Below are 16,655 nucleotides of genomic sequence, written 5' to 3' on the forward strand. Positions count from 1 at the left end.
TAGCTACACTTAAGTATTCAGTAGTGGCATACAGCTTCCACATTGGGCAGTGCAACAACAGGGTCTGAGACTCAATCTAATTACTAAGCAACTCTAGATAACGATAAGCTATCTCCTTTCAGAAAATGGTTGGCCTTCAGATCCATCTTAATTTACATGAAAATCCTGCATTTTCAGATGTTACAGCACTAGATAAAAGTGGGTTATGAGTAATTCCCACCTGCCATCACATTGATCCAGTATCATGTGGATTTCATGCTATTCCCGGGGAGGGCTGGGGTCAATCCATGCCAATCGAGGTTTCTCTGCCTCATGCTGAAAATCAATCACCAACTGCTAAGACTTGCTAAATTCTAAACACTGATCAATTACTGTGAGGTAGAACAACTTGCTCTTTGGCCTCATAGATTTGCTAATATTGATCTTCACAGAAGTCTGAGAAATATGTTCTCATAACTTATGTGTTTCTATCTGATTTAAATTTTTCTTCACAATACGAATGTTTTGATGCTGGTAAGGTTCTAACACTGGCTGAAGGCCGACACGTGCCCAGTGATCACTGGTTCTTTCCACGGTATAAATCCTCTCATGTGTAGCACGCATATTAAAACCACAGCACATCTGTCACGGAGCCTTCCCAAAGTGAAACTCCTGATATAAGAAACTCTTAACATCTCCTAAATGTCTTGGGAAATTCATAACCTTTGAAAGGCTCCCCTCCTGCACAATACTCTGAAATCTATTAAGGTTGATGCAATGGTTTAAAGAATTTCCTCTCTTGTATCTGAAATTTATACAACTACAAAATGCCCTAACAGCCTTCCCATAGACGTTACATGTACAAGGTTTCCTCTCCAGAGATTGCATTTATAAGGTTAAATATGAAACAGAGCTATAGATAAACTAGAAAAAGTCAGCAAGTATCGTAAAAAGTTTGTGAAAAGAGACTATTTCAAGTACAGCACATGGGTAGATAGTGACGCCTATTTCAATCCTAAGTGAATGACTCTTTTAATAATCCATTTGAATAGTCAGTATTACAGTACCATAGATGTAACAATATTACATATAGTTTATATGTAATATATAGCCTTAAGTCTAAGTTCTACCACTTCCTTTGTTGTACTTAAAAATAGTTAAGGCGTGTAAGTTAACGAGTAGTAAATTAATCTCGTTATAATAAAAGGGAAGGAGTATATCTGATGGTCCTCCTCACTGGATGCTTGTCCTCCTTAAAGATGAATATGGACTAAGCAGAGGAGCAGCAGGGAGGAGGGGCTTCCTCAACACTGGATCAAATAAACATCCTGACAGCTTGCATTCCGAACTTGGTTTTCTGAGTCTGGTGATCACTCCTTCCTCTCAGCCACCTCTGCCTACGCAGTGCTGCCCCACAGCTCTTCACCACCCACTCTCACCAGGGCCCGGAGGGAGCTCGTCCAGCGACTCCCACGTTCACATGCAGTGACGCCCCGCGGGCCTGGCCCCCGGGACCCACCCACAACAGACTGGAGGCCATCCAGGCAGGGTCTTTCACATCCCCAGAACCTCGTCAGGCGTGTGTATACAGGAGACATTTGTTTTTTAAGAATCTGTCCTGTCTGGAATCGTGCAAAGAGATTCAAAATTACACTTTCTAGAAAACAATTTAACAGAATTAGAGGCTATTTTAATTGTTTTGTTTCCTTACATACTTCAAAAATTTTCTAAAAAACAGGAAAGAAAAACAAGTCAATGGCATTATACATGATGCAGTTATTTTTCTAAGAAATTTTACATAAATTAAAACTCTAGTCAGTCACATATTAACTCAGTAAGTACTACAGAGAAAAGCTAGCATCGCTGATATATTGGAATAACAATTATTACCCTGCCTTTTCGGTGTGTGCCATTAACATTTAATCTAAACACACACTGAGGGTGTATCCCAGGAAAATATACTCACCCTGACGTCGGTTGCATCTCCATGCCTGATAATACTGGCCCAAGTGGTTGGCTCACTGTTGCTTTCAAAATAATGAAAGACCTTTAATACTCGCTCCATGGCCCCAGGAGAACGCTCCACACCAGTTCCCAGGTGAGTCTTGGTACTTGAACTCGGCGTGTGATTCAAGTTTGGGTCAAGGTAAGCAGCAGCCATTCTTTTGCTAGATGCTAGGTGTCTGTCATATTCTGGAGAAGAAAATAAGTTTTATCAGTGTACAATATTTGAAATCTACTGGTTAAAACGGATTTTACTGATACACTAATGTAACAACACTGTTCTTTGCTCTCTCCCTATGACGTGTTGTGTGCAGGTGAGCCTGAGGAGACCTGAGACCTGCACCTGGATAATCACTCTTTCCCACCACCAGCCCCCTCCCGCCACTCCCCCCACCTCCACCCAGAGCAGCACCTGATTCACAGCAGCATAATAAATATTTGTTAAACAAATTACTTCAAGTCTGGGAACCTTATTTCACTTCTGTTCAAAACTTGCTGTTATCTATAAACAATGTAACACCACCACCCCCTTTAAATCACAGACTCTAAATCTGTCAGAAATATCTCATAGGAAAGCAAAAGGTGTTAATTTTACTGCCTATTTTCAAAATCTTTTATTTTAGTGATCTATTTTGCTCCCCAAATTAGACAGTAAGGATGAATAAATATAGTATCAATTGCTTCCTGAAAAGAAACATGCCATCTTTGGAGTGGTCAGAAGAAATGATACACTAGTGGTAAAAAATCACTACAGTTGACCCTTTAATAAGGCAAGTTTGAACTGCCCAGGTCCACTTCTATGCAGATCTTTTTCAATAGTAAATAAACACTACAGACCTACACAATCCCTGGTTGGCTGAATCCCCAGAAGTGGAACCGCAGGTGCAGAGGAGCCCTCACACAGGGGGCTGAGCACAAGTTACACACGGACTTTCCCTGCACGAGGGCTGGCACCCTTACCCTACGCTGCTCCTGGGTCAGCAAGATGCGTGATAGGGAGCGTGTCAGGGAGGCGCTAAACCAGAAACAATGCACAATCCAGATACCCCTGTGGCCAAAACTCAATGGCAAAATCCTAAACCTCTAAAAAGTAGGTCTAAAGTTTTTTGGAGGATAAACCGTTGTGATGTCACCATGATAGAAGCTGCTTTCCATGACAGAATGTGGTTCTGCTTTATCAATTCAAGCTTTGACTTGCTTGTCAAAATTCCATTTGTGCTATAAACTCTCAAATTGGCCAACACCTCCACCTTATCAAGCCTTCCTCGACCTTTCTGGACAGTTCCATGTGCAAGTCTGTTCACCACCACCCACCCTTACTGGTGGTGTTCCTATCTGTCTTTCTGCAGGACTGAGGATTCAGACAGCCTGGCATGTGGGTTGGTCAGTCTGTGGGACAGTGTCCACTATGGAAAGAGAAGTCCTAAGTGCTGTTCTCTGCTATACTGACTCCTCTGCTTCCAAACAATTAAGAGAATTCTCTGCTGTTTGTGTGGTTCTCTACTTGGTTTTGGCCCATGGCTGAAGACATACAACTGGGGCTACCAACTCTCTGTCTCTAAGTGAGAAGAGCCTTCACCCTCCTTCACCAGAGAGGTGGGCTCCAACTGGAGTTTGTAGCTGCAGCCCTCTGCAATCTGTGGCTGGCTGCATTTTTTTGACCTTTTCAAGATTAACCTGTTACAGGCACCTGTAACTGGTTAATATCTTTTGAATATCTTTTTCAAAAAACTATCAAAGAGGAAATGAAAAGGTTTTTAAAGTTGGTTTACTTGTGTAATTTAGACCCCTATTCTTCAAACCATCAGTGGTAAATGACCAGCTTTGTTTTCATTTCCAACCTGTCACAAACCATACTTTGTAAAATACAATGGAGAGGAATTTCTAGAAAAATGAAATTTAAAAATAGAAGACATACAAAAGCCAAGAACAAAACTTCTATCATTAGAGTCAGTGAACATAAAACTACCATCCAGTTGCTATGGTTTCCAGACGCCTGTGCCAGATTCTGCCCGTACTTGGTCCTACACTGTGGACAGTCCCAGCAGAGCCCCAGTCTGTGGGCCACCATCAGTCGAGTCCCCGCTCAGGCATCAGGCTGCCTGGGGCAGCAAGAGGCCAGCGCCCGCTGGACTAGGAAACGGGAAAGCGGATGGCCTGTCAGTGGTGGCTGCCGACCTTCCAGCTTCAGGACTCCCTTTCACTCACACACTAACTTCTTTCTTGGGAGAACCAAGGCAATCCCAAGGCAGGTAGGTGTGAGGACACAGGAGCTGACAAGCCTTGGCACTGACCCCAAGGCTCACTGCACAATCCAGTATGAACGCTCTGTGAGACAGCACATTAGAAAAAGAAAGAAAAGGACGAGGACCACAACAAGAGTCTTACTCCGGAGCTGCCTGGCTTACGTTCACTGTACATACTAAGATCCCACCAAGGGAGTACTCTCAGTAAGCCTGTGATGAGCTGGCCCTTTAATAAAGCTGGAGATGCTTGCCAAACTATGAGAAGTGAAGAACGCAAATTGCTACAGCTAAATTTTTTTTTTTAATTAATGACATCAACTAGCTTGAAAAGTTTTAAGAATTTGATAATAACCCTAAAGTAAATCCTTAAACAACCTAGACAAGTGTGAAAGTTTTCTCCTTAATTTTGTTCTTTCACCCATGATTGGGGTTTGTTTTCTCATAAAATGACTAACCTGGGTATCCTAAATGTCCCACAGTGATTTTACTAGACAGAGAAGCTAACATTATTTAAATGTTTGATATTGTAACATGGAAGGATATATATGAAACTCTAGTACTTTGGCCACCTAATGCGAAGAACCGACTCATTGGAAAAGACCCTGATGCTGGGAAAGATTGAAGGCAGGAGGAGAAGGGGACAACAGAGGATGAGATGGTTGGATGGCATCACTGACTCAATGGACATGAGTTTGAGCAAGCTCTGGGAGTTGGTGATGGACAGGGAAGCCTGGCATGCTGCAGTCCATGGGGTCACAAAGAGTCGGACACAAGTGAGCGACTGGACTGAACGGAACTTGGTATTATGTCAGTGTGTTACACTGTGTATTTTCAAACTCGCCCCTTTCCCAGTGCTCTTCTTCCAATGTGACTCTGACGCCTCTTTCAAGAGGCACAGTCTATGTTCCTTCCCCTCAAACTTGAACTGGCTTAAGACTAGGCTAAGATACACCCTAAGCTAGGTCATTAAAGGCAACACCAAAAAAAAAAAGGAAAGAAGGAACCGAGGTTCCCACAGTGGCCCTGGGATGCTCACTCACAAAGTCCACCACCACACTAGACAGAAGTTCAAGCAACCCAAGATCAGAGCTCCAAGAACCACAGCTCCACTGAGCTTCCCACTGATGGGCGGCATCACCTCTGGAAAACTGAGACAGAGCCCCCTCGAAAGACCCACGGGCTCCCAGCTGTGCTGCCGCAGACAACACCATACAGTAGAGACGAGCCAGCCCTGCTGAGCCCTGCCCAGACTGCAGACCTGAACAGAACAAAAAGCTCACATCATCTGAAGCCATCACGTGTCAGAAGTCTTGTTTTCAGCAACAGACAAGTGATACGGTGTATGTTCAACTAACGTATGCAGCAGTGATTCTTCCTTCACCTGGAAGTGTGGGACATAAAACGACAACCAGAATGCCTGCCTCCTTCTTTGCACTGTTAAAGATACAGAGTGAGCATCTTTTCAGTGCCTGGACAAATCTCACATGCCTTCCTAAGTTTGGGTCACCTTCCTTCTACATTTTATTCTTTGTAATTTCAATGTCATGAAACACCTGAGTGCTTCTCTAATGCAAACTTTTTGCCATGTCACTTCCTCAGTGACATCTGTTCCTGTCACAATTATTTTCTTCACTTAAGTCAATAAGACATAAAAGACACCTACCTTTACTAAGTTCTTTTGGCTGCAAATCCAGAACGTCTGGCTCAAAAGCAAAGTCAACATTCCTAGAGTTGGCTATTTTTCCTGTAACTTCACGTATGTTCAATTAGAGTTCTACCAAGTTATTTCCACCAGGTAGTTAAAGTTTTTGCCATACTGTGTACTTAATTTCTAAGATCCCTAATTAGTTAGAAACCTTAAAAGTAACTGAATATTGGAGACTTAAAAAAAAAAATCCTAAGGAAATCAAGAATGGCAAAATATAACATATATGTAAAATCCAAATTAATAGAGTGCTGATAAATGTATTTCAGATTGAAAATTAAAAGCATTCAGAGTATGGTAACCTATTTGTTTATATTTTAACTGTGACCTGTCGTGGTGACAGAAATCAACTCAGGTTTCCTTTCCGGGGGCACCGACTGCAAGGGGCCAGAAGGGAGGCTGCGGGGAGCTGATAACCTTCCAACACGGATTCGGAAGGGGGCAGAAAACCTGGGCCAGGCTATGCAGGATTTATGTACTTTACTGTATGGATGCTGTAACTTCAATTACACATCTTTATTTACAAATATGAGAACAAAAAAGGTTTGTCAGAAGACTCTTATCCAACAACTGACCAAAAGAAACATGCAGTGCCAAAGCACACTAGTTAAAATTAATCGCCCGAGCCACAGTCACAACTCCGGCACAGAAGCAATTCGCGTGGGCACACTTTATAAGCGCCAACCGTCCTCGACACCTGCACTTCTGCCTCTGCCACTCTCTCACCGGCACACGAGTGTGCTATTTTGAAAAACAAGTAAAATATGTGATGTTTGCAAATATGAAAATACTCATTTACCATCTTTCTATGAAAGGAGTTTTTAACTGCATTTATGATATATGGCCCTACATATACACATGTACGCATACTCAAGACAGATGTCTTTAAGACTCTATTGAAAAATATGGGACACTATCGCCAAAAAATGCAAAGATACTTATAAGCGCAAATTTTTACATGTGGTTGCAAAATTCATTTTTCCTTAAAACTGACACATGAAACCTAGCTCTAAGATTAACAGTCTAACCAGTACCAACATTCATTACAAACAATTAAAATTGCCACTTACTGAGTGGCTCTACATGCAAGGCATAAACACAGAGTCTCATTTAATTTCATTTTCACCACAACTGTTAGAGGCGCACAGTCCTAGCTCCATTAGCAGGTATAAAGTCTAAAATAAAAGTCACCATAGTCCAGGAACACAAAGCTACTCAGTGGTTGGGTTGTGACTGTCTGAGACTGAAGCTCTGAAAAACTCTTTCAGTTCAGGTACACTGTAGGGGCCCATCAAGTGGCCTAACGACATTCTCTGCCCCTAAAATCCTAAAGCTCAGTGACACAGTCCACTGCTCTCACCAGGCACGGACACACAGCTCTTCACCACTGCGTCCCAACAACACTGGCAAGCACCGAATGTATACGACGGATCACGAATGACAGGGAGAATGTTGTGCGAAGCAGGACCCCAGCCTGCACAGGACTGTCAGGGAGAAAGCCTGTGAACTGCACTTCCTGTCGCAGGCACACGTCTGCCACAACTTCTCTGGTGTCGACTGGCCATGGTGGAGTCGCACGACAGGAGGAGGGCCATCTCCCCAACGTTGCCAGTGGCATTCCATAAGCAGCTACTGGGATGAAAAGAATGGACGGCAGTGTGGCTGGCTGGAGCGCTGGACAGAATGGGTGCCTGGGTGAACCCGTGCCACACGACACAACCCCCCGCAGGTCTCCTGGGAACAGCAACGCTGAGCCTGTCGCCCTGGAGCCAGGTGACTCCCAATTACCACTGAACACATTAAACATGACAGACTTTCTCAAACACTTCTTTGTCACTAAATCTCCCAGATGAAAGAAACATGGTTAAAATGTTTTTCTGTATTATTTTATAATTAAAATACTTAATGATGTAAATTAAAGTAGACTTCATCAAAGCAGATGATCAAAATCAATGTAGAAAACATACATTAAATTATTCCTTCAGCACTTCAAAGTTCACGTCTAATACACCACATACAGCATCAAAAAGCTTCGCCTGTTTAGGAAAAGATTCCCTCAAGGAGTCCTTCACACAGCAGGACCGCCATGACCCGATCGCCCCTCTCACACAGTTGACTTGTCTCTTTCGCACAGCAGCCCTACACGGTGGCGCCCATCAGTCACCTCACTTACATGTGTGGTCACTAAGGCACAGAGGTTAGGCAACTGCCCAAGTCACACAGTTGCGAGTGTGCATGCTCACTTCCACACCAGATCCCAGCCGGTCCAGGGGCGAGCCACAGAGCCTCAGCACAGCACACAGAGGGTGTGCAAGCCCCTGCCCAAATGGACCCCACACCAAGCAGTATCACCATGCGATCCCTAGGCAAGTTCAGTCAGCTAGGTTGCTTGCATCAAAAGCACTGAACTACCTTCTAATTTTATTTAGTGTATCAGGTACTTTCCACCTACGAACTCGGCCTTCCCTGGCCCTACATGTAATGTACTCTTCCAGGAACCCCTGACGAGAGGTCCTCTGAGAAAAGCCACCACAGACAAGTGCACTGAGCACACGGTGCTGGGGAGAGGCCAGGGAAAGGAAAGGTCCAGCTCAGACCTGGGACACGGTCGGGTTTCCTACACAAGGTGAGTTCCAAGCTGGGGTCCTGAGAGCAGGCATCAAAACCTAAACCTGACAAAAGACAAGGTGGCTGGTGTGGCGAGATCGCCCCGGGAGCCAACACGGGGCCAGAGAGGCTTCAAATTCAATCAGCAGGGGAGCAGGACAAGGCCCGGTTGCAGAGGCAGGGTCAGAGCCTGGCCGCTGTTAGGATTTGCACCTGGGCAGGCATTCAAGTCTGTTCGGACCAATCTGAAGGCTTCTGTTATAACCCAGACAGGACTGACTATGGCCTGAGACCAAAGATTTGAAAGCTATAAAAAAAATCCAAGAGAACAGGATTGATCAAACTGCATTTCTAAGACTGAAGGAGACAGTGGCCATTCTTCTGGCTTGGGCAGCTAAGTGGGAAGGTGACAGCATCCCACCGAGATAAGGAACATAAGAGGGCAGACCTGTTGGTGGAGGGGCTGGGCAGGAAGGAAAAGATCAATTCCGCTTGGTATTTGTTACTGGGAACAACAAGCCAGATGAAGGAGGCACTTCATGCCTCCTGTTACAGGAGGGAACCAGGGAGCCGGGACTTGTGGACGTTTCCTCTGGAAGCGGGATGAGGGGAGGGCCACCACAGCTGCTCGCAGGCTGGGGAAAGGGGGCCTGACACACGCCTCGGACATCGTGATGCGGGTTCTCTAAGCCGTCTAAAACACAAACAGATTTCCCAGCTGCACTCCTAAGGAAGAGGAGTGAACCTGCCTGGGGAAAACACTCCCGCTGGTGCGCTCTCTCCCACGGCGGCGGGGGGGGGGGTTTGAGGGGGGCGCGGGGGGCGGCGCAGCACTGGGCAAATCTAAACAGCATGAGGCGAGCACTCCCCGTCTAGGGCTGACCTGCTGTTCACAAATGAAGAGCGACTGTCATAACATGCAGAGATTGATCTCGACTGTCTGATTTGAAACATGCTATTGTAAAGGTCACTCATGAGACAGGGGCCAGGGCTCAGAGGTTTACTTCAATTATTATCATGCCGCATTTATGCCAGGACTGTTCTATGCACTTAAAAATTAAATCATTTAATCCTCTTAATAACCTTCTATTCCCCACTTTCTGGATGTGGGAAGAGAGAAGCAATTTGCCCAAGCCCACAGGCCTGGTGAACAGGGCTCAACCAGGCAGGAGAGCTGCAGAGGCCAAGCCTTTGCTCAGCAAGGCCTGCCGCCCAGGTGTGCTGAGTCCGCACCCTCGCTTGACAACTTGGTCACTAGCAGGCCGCAGTGCTGCCTGGCAACACAGCAGCACACAGCCGAGCAGCCGTCCTCACCCTCCGTCGCTGCCACCCCCACGCCCCCATGCAGGCTCTGCCGAGAGCCAGCCGCAGGGGGCTGCTGCTCCTGCCTGCTCTCTCACAGCCAGCTGCCCCGGCCACTTGTTCCTGCCGGGCCCCTGTGGGCAAACGCAGGGGACACACTTCCCTGAGAGTAACGGGTTCTGCACAAACATTTACTGAGCCAACTTCTGCTGCTGCTGCTAAGTCGCTTCAGTCGTGTCTGACTCTGTGCGACCCCATGGACTGCAGCCTACCAGGGTCCTCTGTCCATGGGATTTTCCAGGCAAGAGTACTGGAGTGGGTTGCCATTGCCTTCTCCTCTAGTATGGATTTAAAAACCCATAACTCTAACCTGAAGAGCATTCAGTCTAGTTAGGAGAGCTGCACACACACACACACACACACACTCTGTCTCACACATGTGGCTGATGACCGCTATAACAAGTATTATTTAAAAATTAATTGTAAACACTATTTTTAAAGATCAGTATCACTAACCATAAAGCCACTAGAAAGAACTCAGTAGTTATTTAGTTTTCAAAAACTCTGCACCACCCTTCTCAAGGCTTCTGGCCACGCAGACCTCGGCTGCTGCAGGCAGTCACCTGCCCAGGAGGCTCCTGACCTCCTGAGCGAGGAGGAGGCCGAGAGCAGGACAGACCGGTTCCCTCCTAGGTGTGCATTTCACCGCAGGGGGGCAGGGGAGCATGCGCTGGTGAGGAGAGTGAAAGGGCAAGCAGGGGAGTAGCAGGAGGGTCCCATTTCACACAAGGTGGTCAAGGGGGTACACTCATGTCTTACTGCCCAAACCAGGAGAACTGGCAGGGCTGGGGGTGGTGAGTGTTAAACAGATAAATCAGGGCACACACTTTCCCCACCTTGCCGAGAAGGGCGTATCTAAGCCAAAACCCCATGTCCTGCTAAAGCTCTAGAGCCACGTGTGGAGAAAATCCTGGGAAGAACGAGCGGCCCCTTCCCCAAACACAATGAGGATGAGTGAAGGGTCTGAATCCCCACTGGACCAGCCCTGTGGGTGAGGGAAGCAGTGCCAACAGGGCTCTAAACAGGAGTGAAGAGGGTTCACGGCGATGCTCCGGCCACGACATCAGAATCCTGGACACGGAACGCACCCCTGCTCCTCACCGTCCCCTCCCTCCCTGCCCTCCCTGCAGCAGCAGAAACCTGTTACTGTCATGTTCCTGGTTTACCATAAACCCATACACCAGACACACCTGCTCCCTGCGGGGGACACAAACAACTGCACCAACACTTACACAGTGAAGTCCCTACGAAGCGAGGAAAGGGACCAGCACCAGGGAGACACTCAGGGAATCGGAGCCGGGTGGCTGGGGCTTCACAGAGGGAACTGGGACCGGAGACGTGTCCCAGGAGGGGGACTCGCATCCACACCTGAGGAGGAGTTCAAAGAACTGACGGATGGCGCCCGAGGGTGAGGGGGCAGAGGCAGACGATGTGTGCCTCCTGTGGGGTGGGGTAAGGGGAGGACGGTGCCTGGGGAGGAGGCAACAAGGCCCGAGGCCCGGCCACGGAGTCCCGGGCTTCAGAGGTGGGCAGAGAATTAGCAAGGAGAGCCCTCAGAGAAACATGGTGCAGGGCAAGGCTTCCCTCCTCACCCCCTCCAATGGCCTTGCGCAGCTCAAACTACCGTCAGTGGAGAAGCCCAGGCTCTCCAGAACACGCCCACATCATTCTCAGTGCCTCTGTGTGCGATCCCTACAGCACGGAAGACCCTCCCCACGCTCTCAGCTGGAATCAAAGATGCCCCAGACTCTACCAGTTCAGGTTTCTTTTTCACTAAGCAAACAACTGCTGAGTGCTGTTAATATGTCCCACCATGGAGAATCAAAAAATAACGAGACCTGAGCCTGGCTGCAAGAACCAGGTAACAGGAGACAAGCAACTAGGCAGAGCTGTGTGAGTCACCAGCTCTCACCCTGTGTGAGGGCAGGGCCCAGCGAGAGACAGAGGGCCATACGCGGAGCAGAGGCCTGAAGGCATCACGGGTGAAGAAGGAAAGTTCCAGCAGGAACAGCAACAGCACAAGAGGCCAACAAGGCCAGCCCAGCAGGGGCCTCTCAGAAAGCTAGGTGCGCACAGAGCTGAGAGGCTGGGGCCTGCAGGAGCTGGGGAGGGGAAGAGAGAGCAGAGGAGAGGCGGGCAGGGCCTCCTGCATGTGCAGGGTGGACGGGACCCACTGCGGTCAATGTGCACTGGGGGCTGCTACATGGGGGCACTGCTCCCTGTGCTGGGCACTCAGAAACTCAGGTGTCCTCTGGAAAGCATCTGATTTCTTTGACTGTAAACATGCAGATATCTAGATAGTTACACTGTAACTATAAAATGGTTTATACAGTTATATAAAAATATACTTTTAACCTATCTCCCCCACAAGTCAATTAGCTCCTCAAGCTGTCAGACCACATGGCTGTGGTCCCACAGGCATGGCAGAGGATCAGGAGGTAATTCCCAGAGCAACCATCAGACCCTGGGAGCCGACCCAGACCCATCTGTTGAGAGAACTAGAATGCAGCACGTGTGCTGCTACAAGAGGAAACGCAGAGACCAATTCACTGCTTTTGTTGAGCAACTTCTAAGGCAAGTGGATTAGCTGACTCTACATAGAATTTGCTCATTCATTAGGTAATATTTATGTATGCCAATTACTTGCCAAGCACAAAGAAACTTGACACAACCCCTGACTTTGTGAAGTTTACCAGCCAGCAAAAAGATCAAACAAGTGCAATACACTATGATCGATAACAGTAAACACAAGACGGAAGCAAAGACTCAGGAGGCAGCATCAGAGAGAAGCTGGTTTAGCGGAGACCTGAGGGCAGGCTGGAGCTGGCTGGGCAGAGGGGCGAGAGAAGAGGCAATGGCAGGTGCAGGAGGCACGAGAGCAAAGACTCTGGGTGTCCTGGGCGCTGAACAGTCAACAGGGATGAGCGGCCAATGGCCCAGAGCTGGAGACGAGGGCAGAGCCAGACGAGGCGCCCTGCAGGCCAGGTGAAGGGGCTGCAGCTTCACCTCATTCTAGAGAGAAGCCACCAGGCAGTTTTAATAATATCACCAGATTTATGTTTCTACAAAATCCCTCCAGCAGGTATGTGAAGGCTGAACATGTGAGGACATAGGAAGACAGACAGGAAGCAACTTCCACAGCCCAGAGCGGGGGAAGGTGAGGAACCGTCAGGATAAAAAGATGGATCCATTATACACGGAGGAAGGTATCAGAGAGGCACCCTGGGTCTGGTGGCATGATGAACTGAGTGGACGGAGCTTTGACACGTTTATTAGACAGAGGATCTGGGGAGGAACTGATTTCAGTGGCAACAAATAAGAAGTTCCTCTGCGGCTGGTATCAGATGCTTATGAAAAACATGTAGATATCAAGAGACAGCTGACCCCTGGACTCTGAGACACAGAAGAGAAGAAGGGTTATTCCCAGAGATGGACAGATGGATGTTTAAAATACTGATATAGAAAAAACATGATTTTAACACAGGATCCAGAATCACACAAAGGAACTATTAATAGTATATTCAATTTCAATCTCCCACTGAAAGACAAGGGTGGGGGGGAATCAACAGCACATTTGTTCCTGACAACCAAATCTGACACCTCTCAATCCTTCCTAGTCTTTCAAAAAGACAAAACAAACAATGCACACACTGAGCGAATCAAAGAACTTTCCAAGGAGGACTTTCTGTGCTTAGTAGCCTTGCAGCCAATTACACGGCACTGTAAACATTTACACTTACTTCAATAGTCTGAATTCAAACTGTCTTCAAGCGTAGGAAATTATGACATAGTTGAATACAATTTATAACAACGTCTTCTTAAATATGTTAAGACATGTTAAAATACACTCTTCCTCGGGTGCAATCTAAGGCGGGTTCCCTAACATTAACTTCATCAGTACAATAATGTTATTACAGAAAAGACTCCAGACTCTTTTAAGGATAAAGGTTTCAGGTCAAAGTACACGAATATGGGTCCTACTACTCTTAGCCTGTTCTAGTAAGGATCTCACCCATCTTATATCTGGCCATGGCTGTTCTATGAAGTTAATGTGACCGATCAGAGCCAGTGTGAGCTTCAGGACATCCAACTGCAGACCGAGCTTTGGATACACAGTCTCTGGGTTTGAGGTCTGTCTCTATCTAAAAGTAGCGATTTTACACTTGAAAATAACCAATGCAGCCAATTCCTGCATAGGAACACTGCTGTCTATATCACACAGCAAAAAATAATCGGGATGAACACCTACGGGTGAGAGAGTAAGGAGAGAAGGCAGAGTGGCCTGTCCTGAGACCGCGCCTTCGCGCTGATACCCACGGGGCCCTGGACTCGGTCCCAGGAGTGGACAGGGCACAACCCCCCCACCGCCCCCGCCCCCCGCGCTGTTAAAACCTGCTCTGCAATGATCCACCTGAGAAGATGCCTGTTCCAGCCCTACAGGCAGGCGGACCTGACCTCAACACCCTCTCTACCTTTTCCCTCTTGTGTATAGGTGAGCTCTTTTCTCACACCCACAGCCCACCTCTATCAGAATGATATTCCAATAAAAACACCTCTATTTATTTACTCTGCAGTCAGCAAACATAATGGAAAAATAACTGCCTGCAATCGATTGCTCTGGGACAAGCAAAAACACTATAATCTCTTCCAAAGTTCATACTTCTAGTAAGATATTTAGATTTTTTTTTTCAATAATAAAATATTCACTAGTAAAGTAAAGCAGCGTACCCATTTTGGTCTTATTCATATGTGAATTCATATGTGCATTCTTAACTTCTAAACGTGTTCCTCAAACACGTGTTACAATGAAATGCTACATTTTGTGTTTTGATTTTTATATAACTGAAGCCTCTAACCACATTACAAGGGAAAGCTAGTTATTCACAGCCCTGCCAATCCTTAGAGACAAGCCCACCTTGCAACAACAAGGAGTTTCCAAATAAATATACAATCTTTACAGTGAGTAAAGGAAACCAATTTTTGAAATAGGAAAATCTATGTTATTCCTTTTCCTATAGTCCTGTTTAAACTAAAAATTAGTCTCTATCCTTTAAAAACTTCCACATGGAAGAATGAATGAGGACATCTTAATTAAAACTCAAAATAAAACATGAAACTAAGAGACATAGGACAGGCTATAGAAAAAAAATATTTTACTCACTTAAATGCATTTTCATAAAAACAATTTTATTTACTATTTGAAATGCTCTCTAAATGGTTTTATGCAATAGTTGCAAACCCATAACAAATAATTTCCATTTTTCCTTAAATTTAACTGTAAATCTATTTGAAATAAGTCCTGATAAACTCTTATCCACCTTTTTAGTGCAAAAGCATGTATCTAAATAAAACTTAAACTGAACAGATCTTTAAGTTATTTATACCTTTAGCCCAACACACTGGAAACGGACTACAGCCGCTCTTCTCCATAGACAGCGCCTGGGGTTCCAGGGCCCCTCGGCCCGCCACTCCCAACAACATAAGCTCGGTCCTAGAGAGACCATGCCAGGAGTCCGCACACCAAGTCCCGGCTCATCACTCCCACTGGACTTGCTTCGATCCACATTCAAGACTAAGCTTCCCCTCTGCGCTCCTTTTTTCAGAGCTTGAGGCAAAATTTAGGAGGTGTTCCTTCTGTAATATTTTCCAGCAGCTTGAAGAATGCCTCTCAGTTACAGAATCTTCTCAAGCTTCTGCAATCTGAAACACAGACCGTCCTGGCCGGATTAAGCTCCTAAACAGAAAGAAACCAGCAAGTAACGTGACCCCAAGGATCTCTGTTCCTAGATTCATTCAGGGAAGGAGGGCGAGAGGGCGGGGAGGAGGGGACAGAAGGAGGAGGGACAGAGGGAGGAGCCCCGGGCAGCCGGGAGCCTGCGCCTTATTAATATGCTAATCTCACCCTTCTGTTCAATTCATCTGGCTGACTTCTGTTTACAGAACTGACAGGCGATTCTAAAACTGGGTAAGCTGCAAATCAAGTCTGACCCAGATCAGGTCTGTAGGTGCCTGTGCAAACCATTTTTGTTTTCAAAGTAGTGCTTCTGGCATTTTACCAGCCTAATTCTGACCTTACAGTTAAAAATAATTACCTTAATGAAGTAAGAATAATTCTGAAAATAAAATCCTGATCAACACTAAAACAAGTCTGTAAAAACTATGTCCATAGGAACCCAAATATATTTGAGATTAAGGTATTTCTTCAGATTGATACTTGAAAAGTAAGTTTGTAAATTTATAAAAACTATCTAGAAAACACATAAAAACAAGAATGTGAGGTTGCTAGGTACTTTCAAAATTAGTTTAATGGAATATTGAGGGATCCAAGATGCATTTCTTTTTTTAGCTTTAAAATATAATGGTAAACTCATACTGAACAAGCAGGAGAGAAAAACACTCTAATAACCTGTAAGAGCAACTTTCTTTAAAAATGCAAAGCTACTTACTTTCTTCATTCAAACTGAGAGATAATTAAGGTCATCTAAAAAAGCCAGCTATTTGAACACATGCCACACTTAGTATCTGAGCAGTGAGATAATATTATCTTAGCAGGAAGATAATAAGTAACTAGGCTCCTAGAACCTTGCCTGAGCACAGTTTAGCCCTCTTAATATATGGGTAATTTTGTTAGTAGACAACCCCACAGGCTAATAAAAAGACAAGTACTCTACTTAACTGTGAACAGGATCCTATGACTTCACTAACTTCTGGGGGTGGCGGGGTTACTGAACAAAGGCTGTGTCCAGGGATGC

The 16,655-nt window shown here is 46.0% G+C and overlaps 1 protein-coding gene across 10 annotated transcripts in view; it reads right to left on the minus strand.

Annotated features, from left to right (window-relative positions):
• PTK2 (protein tyrosine kinase 2) overlaps positions 1–16,655 on the minus strand; it is a 194,671-nt gene that overhangs the window by 128,667 nt on the left and 49,349 nt on the right. For 9 of the 10 annotated variants that reach the window (XM_010834795.1, XM_010834796.1, XM_010834794.1 and 6 more), the window contains one exon: positions 1,946–2,172. In XM_010834795.1, coding sequence (XP_010833097.1) covers positions 1,946–2,140 — 195 coding nt within the window. In that variant the 5' untranslated portion in view covers positions 2,141–2,172. Of the gene's footprint in view, positions 1–1,945; positions 2,173–16,655 lie in introns of those variants that run through there. The other variant, XM_010834804.1, reaches the window with a different exon arrangement.

This window comes from Bison bison, unplaced genomic scaffold (assembly GCF_000754665.1).
Source record: "Bison bison bison isolate TAMUID 2011002044 unplaced genomic scaffold, Bison_UMD1.0 scf7180017864036, whole genome shotgun sequence".
In the NCBI taxonomy this organism is placed as follows: domain Eukaryota; kingdom Metazoa; phylum Chordata; class Mammalia; order Artiodactyla; family Bovidae; genus Bison; species Bison bison.